Source organism: Cervus elaphus, chromosome 3, assembly GCF_910594005.1.
Source record: "Cervus elaphus chromosome 3, mCerEla1.1, whole genome shotgun sequence".
Classification (NCBI taxonomy): Eukaryota; Metazoa; Chordata; class Mammalia; order Artiodactyla; family Cervidae; genus Cervus; species Cervus elaphus.
In genome coordinates, this window is record NC_057817.1 from 23,972,269 (window position 1) to 23,989,924 (window position 17,656).

The 17,656-nt window shown below is 44.0% G+C and overlaps 1 protein-coding gene across 1 annotated transcript in view; it reads left to right on the forward strand.

Annotated features, from left to right (window-relative positions):
- The window catches only part of PLXNC1 (plexin C1), a 152,226-nt gene that overhangs the window by 45,503 nt on the left and 89,067 nt on the right, over nt 1–17,656 (forward strand). Inside the window, exon 5 of the mRNA XM_043881327.1 lies at nt 15,971–16,085. Within this exon, the coding sequence (XP_043737262.1) occupies nt 15,971–16,085 (115 nt within the window). The remainder of the gene's footprint in view (nt 1–15,970; nt 16,086–17,656) is intronic.

The following is a 17,656-nucleotide window of genomic DNA, read 5'->3' on the forward strand; positions in this document are numbered from 1 at the left end:
TAAATAGAGAGTAATAACGTTTAGCACAGAGGAAGTGGAGGATTCCATGGAGGCACATTAAAAAAAAAAATCTAAATAACAAATAGCACACGTCAGCAAGGAGGTGGAAAAAATGAAACCCCACTGTTGGTGAGAATGTAAATTGGTGCAGCCACTATGGAAATCATGGTAGAGGTTCCTCAAAAAATTGAAAATAGAACCATCACATGATCCAGCGATCCACATCGAGGCATTTTTCTGAAGACAGTGGACACTAATTCAAAAAGATACGTGCATTCCTATGTTCATTGCAGTGTTATTCACAACAGACAAGCTGTGGAAGCCACCTAAGTATCCTTCGATAGATGAGTGGGTGAAGAAGGTGTGGTATGTGTACACGGTGGGCTACTACTCAGACATTTAAAAAATGAAATCTTGCCATTCACAGCAGCATGGATGGACCTAGACGGTATTAAGCTAAGTGAAATAAGTCAGGCAGAGAAAGACAAATATTGTATGGATTTCACTTGGTATGTGGAATCTAAAAAAACACGAACAAAAATAGCCATGGAAACAGAGTCGTAGGTACAGACACAAACAGTTGGTTGCCTGAGAGGAGGGGGCCTGGGAGATAGGTGAAATAGGTGAGGGAGATTAGGAGGTACAGACTTCCCGGACAAAATAAGTGAGTCATGGGAATGAAATGTACAGCTGGAGAATATATGGTAATAATTATTAATAATTATTAGTAGTAATTATAAAATGGAATAATGATTAATGATGATAATATGGTAATAGCTTTGTATGGTGACAGGTGGTACCTAGACTTGTCATGGTGACTGTTTTGTAATGTATAGAAATATCAAATCACTTTATTTTGCACCTGGATCTAACACAGTGTTATAGGTCAGTTATACTTCAATTAAAAAGACAACCACAGGTTCAGCGAAAATGAATCAATCAAAGAAAAGAAACCTAAACCTAAGGTCACAGAAGGCTTCCTGGAGGAAGGGATGTCTAAGCTGAGCCTAACGTGTGAGCATCAGAGAGCATCCAGATAAAGACAGAGGAGGTGGAGGAAACTGAGGGAGCAGGCCCTGCAAGGCTGGGAGCTGCAGGAGCGCTTGGCCTGCCAGGCAGCATGGAGCAAGTGTGTGGTCTGAGGAGCGTTCGTTAATGAGGATAGACAGGGGTGGGGGAGAACGAGTCTTATAGCCCGTGTTAAAGATCAGAATTTTCCTGGAAAGGCTGTGGGAAGCCATTCCAGGGTTTCAATCAGAAGGCAGACTGGATCACTTGTGTGGTGGAGAACAAGCATTCTGGCACAAGACAGACCAGAGTAGACACCAGTGGAAACCCGTAGATCCCTGAGAAGCTGGTTATAAACCAGCAAGAGATTGGAGACTGAATTAGGGAGATGATCATGGGGATGGAGAGAAGCAGGTGGATTTAAGAGCTGGCTGGAAGACAGAGTTGACAGGACTTAGTGATTAATTGAATCCCTCCCTTGAGTCTGACACGCTAAAAATAGGGCCATAAAATGAAAAATAAAATATCAAGGTGGCCACTGTTTGTCTGGAAGATGTATTCTTTCTCTCTTGATCTAAGTCCTCACAAAGAAAGTAATGATACCCAAGCCTACACTGGATACCTACTGTGTCTCAGGCCTTGTACTTGGCACTGGGTGGGAATCCCGAGGATGGGTCCTTAAGTTAGATGGAGAAGGACTTCTGAGAGATGTGGAGCTGGGTCTCAGGTGCAGGGACTTTGCTGTTGAAATGATATGAGAAAGAGTGCAAGTCTCTGGCTTGGGTACCAGAGGGACTGAGGTATTATTGACTGAGCAGGAGTTTAGGAAGCCTAGCCAGTTTGGCATGCCCAGCAATGCAGGGGGCGACTTCCACACTGGAAGGAGCAGTCCAGCAGAGAAAGAAGAGTGCAGACCTGGAGTCAGTGTGTTTGGGATCGAATCCAGGCCCCTGTGTGACCTACAAGTTTCTTATCATCTCTGTGCCACATCTCCTCTTCTGTAAAGCAGGGCTTCCCTGGTAGCTCAGCTGGTAAAGAGGAGACCCTGGTTGGATTCCTGCATCAGGAAGATCCACTGGAGAAGGGATAGGCTACCCACTCCAGTATCCTTCAGCTTCCCTGGTGGCTCAGCTGGTAAAGAATCAGCCTGCAGTGCGAGAGTTCTGGGTTTGATCTGTGGGTTGGGAAGATCCCCTGGAGAAGGGAATGGCTACCCACTCCAGTATTCTGGCCTGGAGAATTCCATGGACTGTACAGTCCATGGGGTTGCAAAGAGTGGGGCACGACTGAGTGACTTTAATAAAGCCAGGTAGTAACAGTACCTCTCTTGTAGGATTGCTGAGAGAATTAAATCAGACGATGTGCATAAAGTCCTAGGCACAGTGCCTCTTCGTAGTAAGCACTGTAGTGATGTTAGCTGTTACGATGGCCAAAGCCCAGAGGAAGGAGCGGTTGGTTGTAACCAAGATTGGGAAAGGCTTCAGAGAAGAGGTCATGTTAAAATTGGGTCCTGGGGGAGAGGAGAATATTGGGTCTTGAAGCCTGAGGAGAATTTCACCAAGGGTAGGGGGTGAGGGATAATTCAGGCAGCAGAACCAGCACAATAAGGGTTTGGTCTTTTCATTTTATTTTCTTTTTTGGCGGTGCACAGCCTGTGGGATCTTAGTTCCCCAAACAGGGCTCAAACCTGTGGCCCCTGCAGTGGCAGCACAACTGGACCACAGGGGCAGTCCTGGCAACAGGAGATCTTTGGAGGGAAAGGGCCGGCTGAATCATCTCACCCCAGCGCTTCTCTGGAAGGAGGAAGTAGAGGGGGAGAGGGACCAGGAAGGAAAGATTTCTGAATCTAGACTTTATTAGTTGCTACTGGGAACTTAGAGAAGGGTTTTCAGCAGAGGACCAAAACAATCATCTCTGTGTTTTTAAAAGACAGTCCTGATGGCATAGAAGAAGATGAAGTGCATTAAGCCGGGCATTAACTGTACCACACTTTCCACTCCTCCCACTTCTAGGGACACTGCCTTCCAGTATGTTTCACAGTGAGTTTACCTCCTGTCTCTTCCTGAGTCATCTACTTAGCAGCCCTTTCTCCAAACTTCACGGACCGCCCCACCTCTCCCAACACCATCACGGGCTCCACTTGGGGTCCCAGTCACGTGACAGAACCAAGGCTGGGTCCTCTTCAGAAAACGCACATGTAAGAAAAGCCACACACACCTTTATTGTCCTGTCCTGGAATGCCCCAGCTCCATAGGATGTGTTCAGGGTGGGGACAAAGCCCCCAGGAATGCTGATTTTAAAGTATCTGTAGACTCCCCTCACTTATTTGTGTGAGTGCAACACTTACTCATACCCTTCTACATGTTTCTTCCATGATGGCAGTTGGAAGACTTCCAAGCAGCCCCTGGTAGCAGTTTTTAGATTTTCATCTGCTGGTTGGCTGTTTGACACATGACACTGGGAAAGAGGTCATTTCTCAACTTGGCGTAACAACAGACTTTCTGAAAGGGCTGGGGCGACAGAAGGGGATTTGAATGATGGTAAGAAAAACTAAAATCAGCCTGATAAACATATTCATCCTCAACACCCTGGAGTAATAAGCAAAAAGAATTCAATGATTTGCTTATGGACGCACTCAGTTCCTGACGTTGCTCTCCTGTCTTGAGGCCTTTCTTCCTCCCTCTCCCAAGAGACATTGCTTTTTCAAGTCTCCCCTAAGCATCACCCGTAAGGCCTGGGAGCTGTTGTTGAATGAGAATTCGGCCAACGTGACCCATGGTGCATATAGTATCCCATAGCCACATTCTTCTGAAGTTTGAGTTATTCTGGTTTGGTCTCCCATTGTGAAAGGCGGGCACTATGCAGCAGAGAAGGCCACTGGGGGCTTTTCAGTAGAGGAATCCATCAGGATATGCCCACTTCTCCTTTAGAATGCAGTTACAGTGCCCCTTCCCTAGGAAGCCTGCCTTGAGCCCAGGCACAGCCAGGAGACAAGATCCCCGGGCACGGAGGAGAATCTGCTTACCACACGTCAGATGCTGTGCCCTGAATGTCCCCTGCGTGTTCCGTTTAGTCCTCCTGGCACCCTGTGAAGTAAGCAGTTATTACGGTACCCATGTTCAAGATGAGAAAACAGCCTTAGGTTTCTGTGTTCATTTCCTATTTCTGCCGTAGCAAATAACTACAACCTTGCTGGCATGAACAGCATACATTTATTATCTTACCGATCTGGAGGTTGGAAGTCTGTAGAGGGTTTCACTGGGTTAAAACCAGAGTGTAGAAAGGACTGTGTTCCTTCTGGAGCCCATAGGGAGAATCCATTTCCTGTCTTTTCAAGTTTCTGGAGGCACCTACATTCTTTGGCTTGTGGCCTCTTCTTGAATCTTCAAAGTCAGCAGTGTAGCCTCTTCAGACCTTTCTGGCTCTGAATTCTATTTCCATTATCACATCTCCCTCTCTGACTCTGACCCTCCTGCTTCCTCTTATAAGGACCCTTGAGATCACTTTAAGCTCACTCAGATAATCTAAGATAATCTCCCCATTTTAAGATTCTTAATCACATCCTTGAAGTCCTTCTTGCCAAGTAAGGCAACACATTCACAACTTCAAGAGATTAAGACATAGATACCTTTGGGGGCCATTCACCTGCTTACTATAGTTTATATAAGCAGTGGAAACAGGGTTAACGTCTAGGCTTAGATCTAGGCTCTAACTCCCAAGCCAGTATCTTTACCTACCACCGTAGTGAAAGGGAGGAGAAGCCTAGAGACATTATCCCTCGTGGTGGTGGTGGGGGGAAGGGAGAGTCTGCTTCAGGTGGACCCACCATGGAAGACTGGTTACACATGGAACTCTGGGTCAACCCGGGTTATGGAAGTCCTTCTCCAGCTTGAGCGTTTAAGCATCCATGCATTTACTTAACAGATTTGGGGTTTGTTTTTTTTTTTACTGTGCTGGGTCTTCATTGCTGTTCATGGGCATTCTCCAGTTGCAGTGAGTGGGGACTACTCTCTAGTTTGGTACAGGGGCTTCCCATTGCAGTGGCTTCTCTTGTTGTGGAACACAGGCTCAGTAGTTTTGGCTCATGGGCTTAGGTGCTCCACAGCCTGTGGGATCTTTCCCAGACCAGGAATCAAACCCATGTCCTCTGCATTGGCAGGTGGATTCTGCAGACTCAACCCCTGGACTACCTGGGAAGTCCCACTTAACAGATCTTTATGGAGCACCTGGTGTGTGTCAGACACTATTCTAAGCATCGAGGTTCTCTAGCGATGAACAACTCAGCCCCATGTCTTTGCCCCCGTGCAGGTCCTTCTAGAGATATGTTAGTTTCCTAAAGCTGTCATAACCAGTGGCACACCCTCAGTGGCTTCAAACAGTGAAGATTTACTCTCTCACAGTTCTGTAGGCTAGAAATCCAAAACCAAGGTATCAGCAGGGCCATGATCTCTCTGAAACCTCGATTGGAGAAACCTTCCTCTCCTTCTCAAGCTTCTGGTGGCTTCTAGTGTGGCTCACGGAAGCATATCTCTAACCTATGCCTCCATCTTTTACATGGCCTTTTGTCTCTTCATGTGTCCAAATTGCCTTCTCCTTTCTCTTGTCAAGACACTAGTCATTGAACACCCTAAATCCAGAATGATTTCATCTTGAGACCCTTAACTAATGACATCTGCAGAGGCACTACTTCCAAATCAGGTCACATTCTGAGGTTCCAAGTGGACATGAATTAGGGGTGCAACATTACTGACCCGACTACATGAGGGAAGAGTGAAAATAAATAAGAACACAACGTGTCAGATGTGATCACCCTTAGGAAGAAAAATAAGGCTGAGGAGGGGGTAGGGCTTGCCAGCTGGAGGCAGGGAAAGTTAGTTTCAACCAGAGGGTCCTGGGAAGCCTCAGAGAAAAGGGGGCAGCTGAGCCAAGACCCAAAGGAGTGCACTCCACTTTGGGATGTCCCCTTTGGAGACTGTGGCCACATCCAGCCAAGTGGCTGGGAAGTCAGTTCACGACAGAAGATGGCTCCCAGTTCTACACCTGTCCCCCCTTTCCTTCCAACCGGGGATGTGTCCTCATGCTGAATTCTGTGCAGTGACACTCCTTTATGGTCCAGTGAGGCTCTAATGGCAGCGATCATGAGAATAATGGGATTTGGGGGCGGCCCCTCCTCCTTGTGTGAGGACCCCATTGTGCCGACTAATTGTGTAGAAGCAAGTAGGACAACTGTCTGTGGGGTGGAAGCAGTGGGGAGCAGAGAGGAATATGTTATTCGGGCCTCAGGGCATCACTGAATTACCCTGGCAGAAGCCGAACCCATGCATCTGGGTTACCAAGGAGGCTGACAGGGGTGTGGGGGCCTTCTCACGCTTGAGGGGGGTCTTGGGTGGACCCGAGTCCCCTGGGTTCTTCATCATCTTTGTCAGCTGTTAGAAGAGCTGTGAATATTTCAAAGCAGAAGGTGGAGAGGAGATGAAACCATGAAGGCACCCAGGCAGCTGACAGTGGCTGGCACAGAGGGAATGCTTAACCATACTCAGAAGCCAGTTTTGTTTGGTCCAACTTCAGTCTCCAGACTACTTATCCTCACATCTTTTTAATTGATGCTGTGTCTCTCGAGCAGGTACCATTAGAAACACCCCTTTTAGTAAATATATGTTTTAATGGAATAGATTTTTTTTTTTTTGAAATGACCTTATCTCAGCAGGCACTTTCATAAGTATATATCGATTGGCTTTTAAAAATTCCTCAGATGTTTTCACTTGTCTTGGTGACCTGGTACTTTTCCTGTTCCCAACAACAACTCCACACTGAAACCAATGTTCCTGCCTTCATTGGAAGCCTTCCTGCCAGGCTTTGGTGTTTTTGCTCTTGGGTACCAGTGAGGTTTTGTAGCATTTGGGCCCTTGTATCCCGCTTTAGGGAGAGTGGACCATTTCTGAAACACCCCGCGTGGGATTTGATGTTACTCTCAGGAAAATGAAATTTTATTGCTGCCAGCTTTTTACTGATGGGGTAAACCGAGGTCCTAAGAGGCCAAAGAGTGTGCTTCCCGTTACAGAACAAATGTGTCGGAGAGCAACTTGGAACCCAGATCTTCCTGACTTGAGAGGCATCATTTCCAATCTTTATTTCCAGGCTACCTATTCTGTAAGAACGCCTCCCTTAAATTCCTCAGTTCAGGGTATGCCTTTGGAAATTAAAACACCAACTCCTGGTGCACTCATCACCCACCAAAGAACCACATGGGGTGAAGGCCACAAATCCCTTTTTTGTGTGAGTGTTTCAGTCTGCAAATGTGTTTCATGTGTGCTGAATAGCTCCAAGTGTCAAGACAAAGGCCGGTTTTCCACCACGCCAGTGAACTGGCCAGCCCAGTGAACAAAAATCAGTGAAACAACTTCTGCTGGTATCGTGGCGACATAGACAAGAATTTAGTCACTTGAACATTTAATTCTTAATCCAGTTCAGTGAACGTGTGTTGAATGCCAGCCATGGGCCAAGTCCGGTACTAGGCCCTAGGGAGACAAAAATGAATAAGGCTCTGCCCAGTGGAAGCTCACAGGTTAGTGTGGGAAGCAGGTACCAGCCAGTACACCATGAAAAAATGCTGTCATAGCTGGTATTTCAAGGCATGGGGAGACCCCAGAGAACCCTTGGGCAGAGGAGGAGGGAGGGTTATGATTAAGAGCCTTCCAAGAAGCCGTGAGCTGAGTCTCCCTCCGTATATGGAAAGGGCAGGCTGATTGTTGATCGGGTGTGTGTGAGCAATGCAGGGGCAGTCCAGGTACCCCTGCGGCCCAGATGCCTGGCACACCAGTATTATTTTGTGGCTTACGTCATTCAAACCTTTTACCTAAGTTCTGTTTCATTTGCCTATGTAATAAATATAATAACAGCTACTAATATTTACTGAGGCATTATTGGAAGCCTCAGTTAAATAGATGTACATTTTTTAAACAACTCTTTGATCTATGTTTTTGTAGGTGTGCGTTAAGTAGATGTACATTTTTGTAACAATTCCATGAAATAGAAGTGATTATTATCTACGCTTCTGCAGCTGGAAAGCCTGAAACAGAGAAGGTGTGATTTACCCAACGTCACCCGCTTATAATTGGCAGCTCCACCCACCACTTCTTCACTAAGTTCTAGCCTGGTTTGGTCTTCAATCAGTTCCTTGCAGAGACGAGACTTTAAGTGAGCTCAGGATCTTAGCATTTGCTGTTCCTTCTGTCTAGAATGCTGTTCCTACTGCTCTTGATGTGGCTAGGTGGTTTTCATCCTTGAGATCTGAGCTGAAATGCCATCTTCCTTTTTAATTTAAGTTTTTGGCCATGCTGCATAGCTTGCGGGATCTCAGTTCCCCAACCAGGAACTGAACCCAGGTCATGGCAATGAAAGGCTGGAATCCTAATCACTAGGCCACCAGGGAATTCCTTGAAATGCCATCTTTCTTGACTAGCTTACCTAAAGTAGTTCCTTGCTGCTATATTTTTTTTATTTCTGCTGCAAACTAGCCTTGATTTGCAACTGTTTAAATTATTGTCTGCTTATTTGGTTTTGGTCCATGTGCCTCACCAGAATATAAGCTCATTAAGAGGGGAGCTTTAACTGGCTTAAACATCCATACATCCCCAGTTCTCAGTATTTGGTATCTGGGGGGCACTCAGACAATACTTGTAGAAGGAATCCTAGATGTGGCCTTAGGCCCTAGGGGCTGCCAAGGTGAATAAGGCAGGCTTTTCCCTTGGGGATCTTACAGTGTGGTCGGAGAGACAGACAGACAGCAACCAGCGCATCGTGCTGTGTATATCAGAAGCATGTGTAAGAAGCCGTGAGCTGAGTAAGGTGCCCATACGGACACAGCGGAGGGCATGACTGCTTTGCCTGGAGGCTGGGCAGACATGGAGGAGGCGATTACTGAACTTGGAGCACCATTTCACCAATACTGCAGGCCTTTGGACATTCTGCACATGCCGAGAAGAGCCGGGCAGGTTTCCCTGCATGTGTTTGTTAAGTAATTGCTCTTTGTGAGGTGCCATGGACTAAGTATTAGTGATGGATGTCTTTAGGAGCTTGTAAATTAAATAGACTTATCAATCCATGATTGTCTGGGGGTGAGTTTGGAAAAGAAGGCAGGGACTCAATCATAGTATTTGGTACCAAGATGAGCGTGAAAACATGTGTTCTAGGCTCCAGGTCATGAAAGGGATGTAGGTAGAGGAGTCTGGTGTAGGTGGAAGGGTGCCATTGAAGATTTTTCAGTAGAAGTGGTGTAATCAGTTCTGGACTTGAGAATACCTAGGCATTGGTGTGGAGGGCTGACTAGAGGCAGGGAGGAGGGAGGCCAGTCAGAAAGCTGCTGCAGGAGCCTGGGTGACAGGTGATAGGTGAGGGCAGATTGTGGGAGACGGCATAAAGCAATGCTTGGAACGAATAGGACATGATCAACTGAGTATGAGAGATGAGAAACAAGAGCCCAAAAAAGCCTAAAGTTTTCCAATTTGATATTCCATTTGGATTATTGCTCATTAACCAAGATTTAAGTGCTTCCCAGTGTGCGTGGCTAGGACTTCTAATCCTTCGATAAAAACGTTGGAAGATGTGCATTATCCATTCCTATCTTGTACGTTACCAAGTACACCAGCCTATTGAAGGCTCTGAGAAGTCCTGCAGCAGAGAAGATCATTTAATTTTATTTAACTAGTGTTCCCCAAATTTCTTAAGCCTTTTTAATACTAACATCTAAAACAACCTGAAGAACACACTTGGAGAACGGCTGAGAAATGGAATAAAACCTGTATTTTCCCACAGGGCTCAGGCTCTGGGAAGATGTATTTATTTTTATTTTGGCCTTTTTGATGTTGTTATCCTGGAAACCTTTGAAAATTCTGAGCTGTTTGGCACAGTCCTAAGTGTATGAAGACCAGTGCCAGACTGCTGAGATTCATACCATGCTGTCTAATCTCTCTGTGCCTCAGTTTCCTCATCATTGAAATGGAGCTGATAACAATAATACCTACTTCCTGAGGTGGCTATAAGATCAACAAATTCCAGAAAGTCCTAGAAACAGCACCCAGCCCCTGGAAAGGGCTCCATAAGCAAGGGCCCTGGCGAGGGGCAGTATGGGGTAGGAGATGAGACATGGTCTTGGAAGCAGCACTGCCTGATTTGGTATCTCAACCCCTCTGCTTCCTAACTCTGTGACCCCGGGAAACAATATGGAGCCTTCTTGCCTCCAGTTTTCCCCAGCTGTAAAAAGCAAGGGAATTTGTCGTACCTACTTGATAGTTTTGTGAAGAATAAATGAATCAAATCATATGAAAGAACATCTCCTGGCATGTTAGATGTTTTCACTTTTAAAAAAATCTAAATTGTTTCTGTTATTAGCATCATTTTCTTATGTAGGTTGGCTTTTCATCACTGGAGCTGAAATTCAGTTTTTCAGCTTTCCTGGCAAGTTATTTTGGTCTTGTATTTTGGCACCCCCCTTGGCTGACTCTGGAGGCCTAGAATTCAGAGTTGAGTTTGTCACAGTGACTTCTCATTCTCTTCTTTTCAGTTGAGATTGGTTTTTCCATCTCGTGGGGTAACAATGTTAATGAAAGTCCTTCGATTCTCGGGACCACCTGGTCCCTCCTCTGGGCTCTGTGCCCTTCTGAAAAAATGCAGACATCTGTTTCAAATCTCTTAGCAGAAGACCTTGGGATGCTCTTGTGGCAAAATCTTCCCCCAGTCACCGACACAGTCTCCTGTTCCTGAGACAGAGGCTGGATTGGTTCCTTGTTAAAAGTTTTCTGATACTGTATCAGTAGAGAATCTTTGGAACTGATCACACCAACCCTCCCATTCAAGCCAATTACCTGATATTTAGTTGTCAGTTTACTTCAGGAACTGTCTGCTCTTAGTGAACAATTAGATTAGAGGATGCTGATGAAATTCGAGTGGCAGGAAATAGAAGTTACATTTCTGAGTTCAGAGTTTCTATTTCAAGGTTGACTAAGTAGTAAATTCTTAGGGAGAGAGTCTAGCCTAATAGAGTCAGATTTTCAAGGTCCCCCAGCCCATCCCCTGGGCATTTCACTTGCCTGCATGCCTGGCAACTTCAGCTCATTTCTAGAGGTGGGTCTCCCAGTTCTTTATGTCGGCATGAAAACAATTAATAATTTAAGTCATCCCCATTAAAAAATAGAAATACTGTATAAATGCAATACTGTAATAATAAATTTAAAAGTCGATCCAGCTGGGCACTGTTCCCAGACTACCAGCCAAGCAGAAACACAAGTAAAGAAGAAAAACTGCTATATAATGCAAATGGATTCAATCTCATTGTTTTCTGCTACTCTTATATTGCAAATATATAGAATTGAAGTTACATTGCAAATAAATAGGTTTTGTGGGTTAAAACCTGGAGACTTAATCACTGTTTATAACATTATTTCTATGGGGAGAAAGGTGTATTCCATATTACAAACAGAGGGTTTGCAAGCCAATTTTTGGAATACAATAGATTTGTGAGTTGGGGGCTTCCTGGAATCTTAACCTCTAATTGGGTGTTTTGTATTCAGGGCTAGTGATGGGTGAACATTCAAGGCCTCTCTGTATTTGCCTCCCAAATCCATGCTCCCTCCTCATTCTGGAGGCTCTGTCTCACCTTCTCCATTCTAAGCTCCTGGGGTCTTCATCTCTCTCGCCTTGTCCTGGCCCAGCCCCACCCTCCAACCACAATGGGGCCCAAGGAAGCCAGGAGGAACTCTAAATGTCATTATTTTTTTTTTCCAGTGGGTTTTGAAAAATAAATAAATAAATAAATGTCATTATTTTTGTGCACCTTATTAAATGGCAGCTAGGAGCCTGGCGGGCTACAGTCTATGAGGTCGCAAAGAGTCAGACATGACTGACATGTCGTAACACGTAGGGCTCACAGATGACCGTGCAGCCGAGTGGCCAAGTGTGTGGCTCTGAAACCAGACTTCAGACACTTGAAGCTGTAAAACCTTGGCACATTGTAAACACCTCTCTGAGCCTCCATTTCGTCCCTGTAGAGCAACGTGGTTTTGAGGACTGATATGTGTGCATGCTCAGTCTTGTCTGACTCTTTGTGACCCCTGGCTCCTCCTGTAGCCCTCCAGGCTCCTCTGTCCATGGAAATTTCCAGGCAAGAATACTGGAGCTGATTGCCATTGCTCCTTCGGGGGATTGAACCTGCATCTTCTGCGTCTCCTGCAGAACGGTGGCAGGTCCCCCCAGGTAGATACCTGGTGGGGCGGTGACTCAGGGACATCGGGCTTTAGAAAGATCTCCACGAACTCAGGAAGCAAACACACTGGCGGCAGACACTTTCTGAATTCGAAACAGCAAACTTAGATAAGTGTCTGGAATCTCCCTGTTCAGAGTTTTGAACAAACTAGGAGTTAAGGGGAAGGGGGGGTGGTCCACATATGTATACAGTTGAGTAACAATCTCTAACTCTTATTATTTTGAACAGGTTAAGCTCTACAGTAGATATTATGAACAAGCCTTCTTAAGTAGTTTAATTCACTAAATTGAATTCATGGTCCTTTTACCTAGTAAAAGTTTTTTTTTTAATTAACTTTTGGTTTTTGGCCTTTTTTTTTTCTTCAGGCAGTTTTTTCTATCCATTAGTGCGGATTCTATTAATTTACGAGTAGGCTAGTGTCTGCATGTTGGCCTTATTTTGTAGGCATGAAATCTAGCTGGATGTAAGGGCCAGAAAAATATTAATTGGGAGTCCTAGAACTTTGGGAAAGACCCTCCATGGAGAGTGGGGCAACAGCATAAGATAAGAAAAGCAAATATATGTCTGCCATTTTTTTTTCCAGAATATGCTCATTCTAATTTGAATCCCCTTTTCCTCCTATCTTTCCTCCTATCTGAAGAAATTATCCTGAAGTCAGTTAAGAAATCAGCCTATCGGAGGTTGCTTCACTGAGGATCAGCCTTGCCGAGACCTGAGTCTGAAAATGAGATTTTAATTTTATTTGGGCAAAGGCTTAAGTGTCTATGCACTTGACCATTGCTTTTGTGGATGTATAGGAACAAGAGTGATGGCTTTCAAAAAGGACCATTTTGGTTTTGTTTACTAAAACGTGGGAGCTCTGAGGTCTGTTCCCCCCCTGGAGAAAGTTTGTGTGGGTAACATGCTGTCATGAAGATTTTATCATCTGCAGTATTGAAGAAGTAATAAGATATTGTTGTTGGTTGACCATCTGGTTATACGTTCTTGGCGTTGTGGTTTGCTTTTTAATTTTTATTTTTCAGCTGGCGAGAAACAGGGCATGAGATCTCAAAGGTGTTTTATAAACCAGGAATTTATGTTTAGTTGCTTAACATGGTTCAATTTTGTTTTCGCCTTATACAAAATAGGAAGTGAAAGGTCTATCACATATATGTGTGTGTGTGTGTGTGTGTGTGTGTGTGTGTGTGTGTGTGTACATATATATATGCTTCAGTGTTAAGTCACTTCAGTCCTGTCTGACTCTTTGCAACCACATGGACTGTAGCCTGCCAGGCTCCTCTGCCCATGGGATTCTCCAGGCAAGAATACTGAAGTGGGTTGCCATGCCCTCCTCCGGGGGATTTTCCTGACCCAGGGATCAAACACGTGTCTCTTATGTCTCCTGCTTTGGCAGGCAGATTCTTTACCACTAGCACCACCTGGGAAGCCTGTATATAAACATGTATTTTTCCCCCAAAACATAAACTGAAAACCTTGAAAACCTCAGTTTCTAATTTGTCCCCTCTCTAGCCCCCAATTCAAACTTTTAACTTATATTAAAAGTAGTCTCTTCACTGTAAGTATAAGTCAGACATAAACCCTAAGGAAACTCTAGAAAGAAAACTCACCTACAGAAAGGACTTAAAGAGATTTCATATTTCATCCATTCATTCAAAAATGTTTTGTTGAAACCCTAGTATTTGCATATCATGTTGTCAGACACTGAAAGATCTGCAGAAGAAATATTAAAGACATTCTTCCTTCTTTTGAGGAGCTTACAGCTTATTGGGGGGCATGACATAGACACATAAAACAGTTAAGTTGTAATTCAAGGCAGCATATGATTAAATACCGAAATGTGTGATTCCAACAAGAAATGCTATAGGAGTTCAGAAAAGGGAGTGATAATTCAGTGGCACTACTGTTTTCTGCCTACAAATTGGCAAATTGTAGCACTATTTGTATGAAATATTTTACACTTGTTTTTTTGGCAGCCTTAGGCCTTGACTCCCAGGCAGTATTAAAAGCCTGCAAAAATATTTGTACTCCACTCTCTTTAGAACTGGCTTTTTTTTTTTTTTTTTTTGCCTCCTTTTAGACAGAGGAAGTGCCTTATACAAACTGGAATGCCCCTGAGAGAGAGGCAGGTCTTTTTTGACAGTCATCATCGCTTTCTAATACAAAACGGGGAACCAGCCTTGTCCTGTGTGTTTCAATCCAGCAGAATGTGTCCCTCCATTGAAAACTCTCCCTGACATTGAGAGGAGGTTTAATTTGAACTTAATGTCCGTGACGGACGAGCTAGCCATCAAGGGTCAGATAAATTTATGACTGTGGAGAATTGCTGATGAAAATCCCTGTGGTCCTGATGTTGGAGAAGGAGCTGACACAGGTGGAGGAGAGCTTGGACACAGATGTGCTGCCTTGGAAGCAGGGTTCCCCGAGATGGGAGAAGATGATGACACGCTGAAAGAATTGCACTTGGGGGTGATGTCTAATGAAACTCACTGGCTTCCTGTTCTATTTCTGTCATATTCAAATTAGCGCAGCGCTCAAAGATGAAGCCGTGAGGCCTAAATTTATTCTTAAGAATTTTAAAAAAAAAAGAGAGAAGAAGAAAAAGAAATAAAATGCTTGTCAAATATACTGTTTTGGACCACACTTGTCTCCACTCACTTCCTTTCAGGGACTCCCCAGAGTTGAATGAGGTTATTATTTAGTTGCTTTCAATCTCATGTGATTCATGAATTTTCAGTTTCTTTTAAAACTTACTGGTTCTCCTCCACCGCTTCATTTTAACCTTGGACTTCAAGAAGGCAGAGGTAACAGAGGTTTTGTTCTTTCCTTGATACCATTCAGTAGAATGTCTGTGGAGTCCAACACCATTTGGAAACCAAGTGACCTTTGGCATTCATTCTTGTTGAGTTGGCCGCCCTGCTGGTGAGGCAGGAGTTCCCAAGTTCTCATGACCTAGAGTGACCAAGACAGGCATAGGTGAAGCAGTGATTTCACCTTCAGCTTATGATGGTGTTTATCAAAGTAGCTGGTCCTGACCACAGCTTAAGATTTCTTTGGGGACATCCTCTGAGCTGGCTGACTTGGGGAGGTGGCCCTGGCAAATGTTTCACCCAATATCTTTTGATATAATTTGGTATCTGTCTAAATAAATGTAATGTAGCAGATGGTTCTGGAATGTCTTATCAAATTCTTGGGAAGACTCTGCCCTTGCAATATGTTTATTTGATTATCATACTGCAAAGCACAAAAATGGTCGCTTCATTTTTTTTTTTTTAAGCAACAGCAAAAGTTACACAATAGGTTGGTATTCTGGAAATGAATGGCAAACCTAAAATGTTTACGATGTGTAAACCTTTTCTTGAGCTGTTCTATGCTAGGTTTTTCTAGAAGGTAGCTCTTTAATTTTAGAATCCAGGAGAGGACGTGTTTTGGATGTATTTGCAATGTCATCTTGAGAGATGGCTCAGGAGTCTAAGTTCAACATGTCCACATTTGTTCTCAGCTCTGAGACATGATGGAAAAAATGCTCTGCTGGTTTCCTGTTGCTTTTCATGGTTTTAGCATCATGTTCTTATTCTCACCCGAAATCAATAATCCTCATACAAAGTCTGGCATCTTGTACTGAAGCCAAGTATGAGAAAGTTTTAATGATGCATGTTTGGGGTTGCTGTTTTGCTGCCCCCTCCCTTTTTGTTTTTTTGATAGGTGTACTTTTAAAGAAGACTGTGAGCATTTAAATAATTCAGAAAACTGGCTGGATATTTTATCTGGAGCTAAAAAGTGCCCTCAAATTCACCTATTTCGAAGCAGTAAAGATAAGGTAAGAGGAAAGATTTTTAATTTGTCTCTATTGTCTCATTTTAGTCAACTGATGCCAACTTCCTTCTGTGTGTAAAATACCTATTAATGATCAAATAAGCTTACTTATGAGAGTTCACTCAGTTAACTGATACCGTGTGAGCACCAGTTCCTGTGCATTCTGCAAGGTGATGGGGAGATAGCGGAGAATGAGATGCTTCATGAACCTGCCCTCATGAAGTCTGTCATCTTGTGGAGTTGAAGATGACCTTCGGTTGTTGAAATTAAGGAAAAAACGGACTAATGTCATTGAAAAACATTGCTTTAAAAAAGAAGGAAAAAAAAGTTCAGATTCATGGTCAACAAGATTCCTTAAGTGCGACTTAAGTACTGAATTTTATTTTGTTTTTTAGTTCCTTTTCTTGATGTGTTCAGTTTTTTGACAACTGTCTCACGTGCATGCCTTCCGGTGATATTGATAGGGAGAGAAAGCAATACGGGCAGTGAATATTGCAAGGGGGGGCGGTCCCTTGAGAAGTGCATGGGCTCTTGCTATGGCAGTACTATACCACCTTTGGCAACGCATCAGCCCTGTCATTGGATGAGAGAAATGAAGCAATGTGAGCATATTCATGCATTTTCTGATTCACATACCAGCCTCGCCCCATGGGAAAATGGAATTCCTGCCTTGCAATCTCAGAGGCTGTAAGGAGACATTTTCTCCCTAATTACAGCTCTTGTATTATGAATAACTATACAGAATCACCATCAGCAGCCAGTTGACCTGTCTGCTGAGCTCACTCTGTTTTATTTGAATGCCACATTAACAAGGAGATGGGCCACTTTCTCTTTCCCCTTACACTTTGCCATTTCAAATAGCAAGAACCGTACCACTTAAGATGATTTAACATTTAATAAAAGAGAGCCAGAGCATTTAATGAGTGATAAATAATAAAAGAATCAAGCTTTCAGGTCGTAACTGATCAGAACTCATGGATTTCAACTTATTTGGCTGTTGTTACTTTCTATTGCCCTCCCGAGGGTGAGGGTGTGGAGGATAGGTTGGGGGGTGCCCTCCCAAAAAAACCCTTCAAAGCTTTCATCCAAACCTCCACCAGACCTGCACTAGCATGAGCAGATTCTGTGGGAAAATATGCTTAGGTATCTAAGTATAGGTGTGGCCAAATTTTTATTTCTGTTATCAGTCTGAAAAATAGCTGACTTTAGTGCTGATAGAGACTGCTAGAAAATACCGTGATCATTGAATATACCCAGGACTCTGATAAGTGGTTATGATAATGCGTGGCTTTTTTTCTTTTATCGTTTTGAAAATGTTAAGGGGAGTACTTAAGCTAAGTGCAGTGAGGGAAAGTAAGCTGTTCATTGACTAAAAAGAGTAGCTTACACAGTTTGCTTACCTATCTTTGGGTTCACCAGCATAAGTTAATCACCATTCACATCTAGTCTGGAACATGTTTACCACCCAGAGAACCACTGGTACTTTCTTCCCCACCTGGAGTCCCACTGTGGTTTACCCTAATCCCTCTAGAGTCTTCCCACACAAACGCTCTCCAGCTCACCGCCACTCTCAAG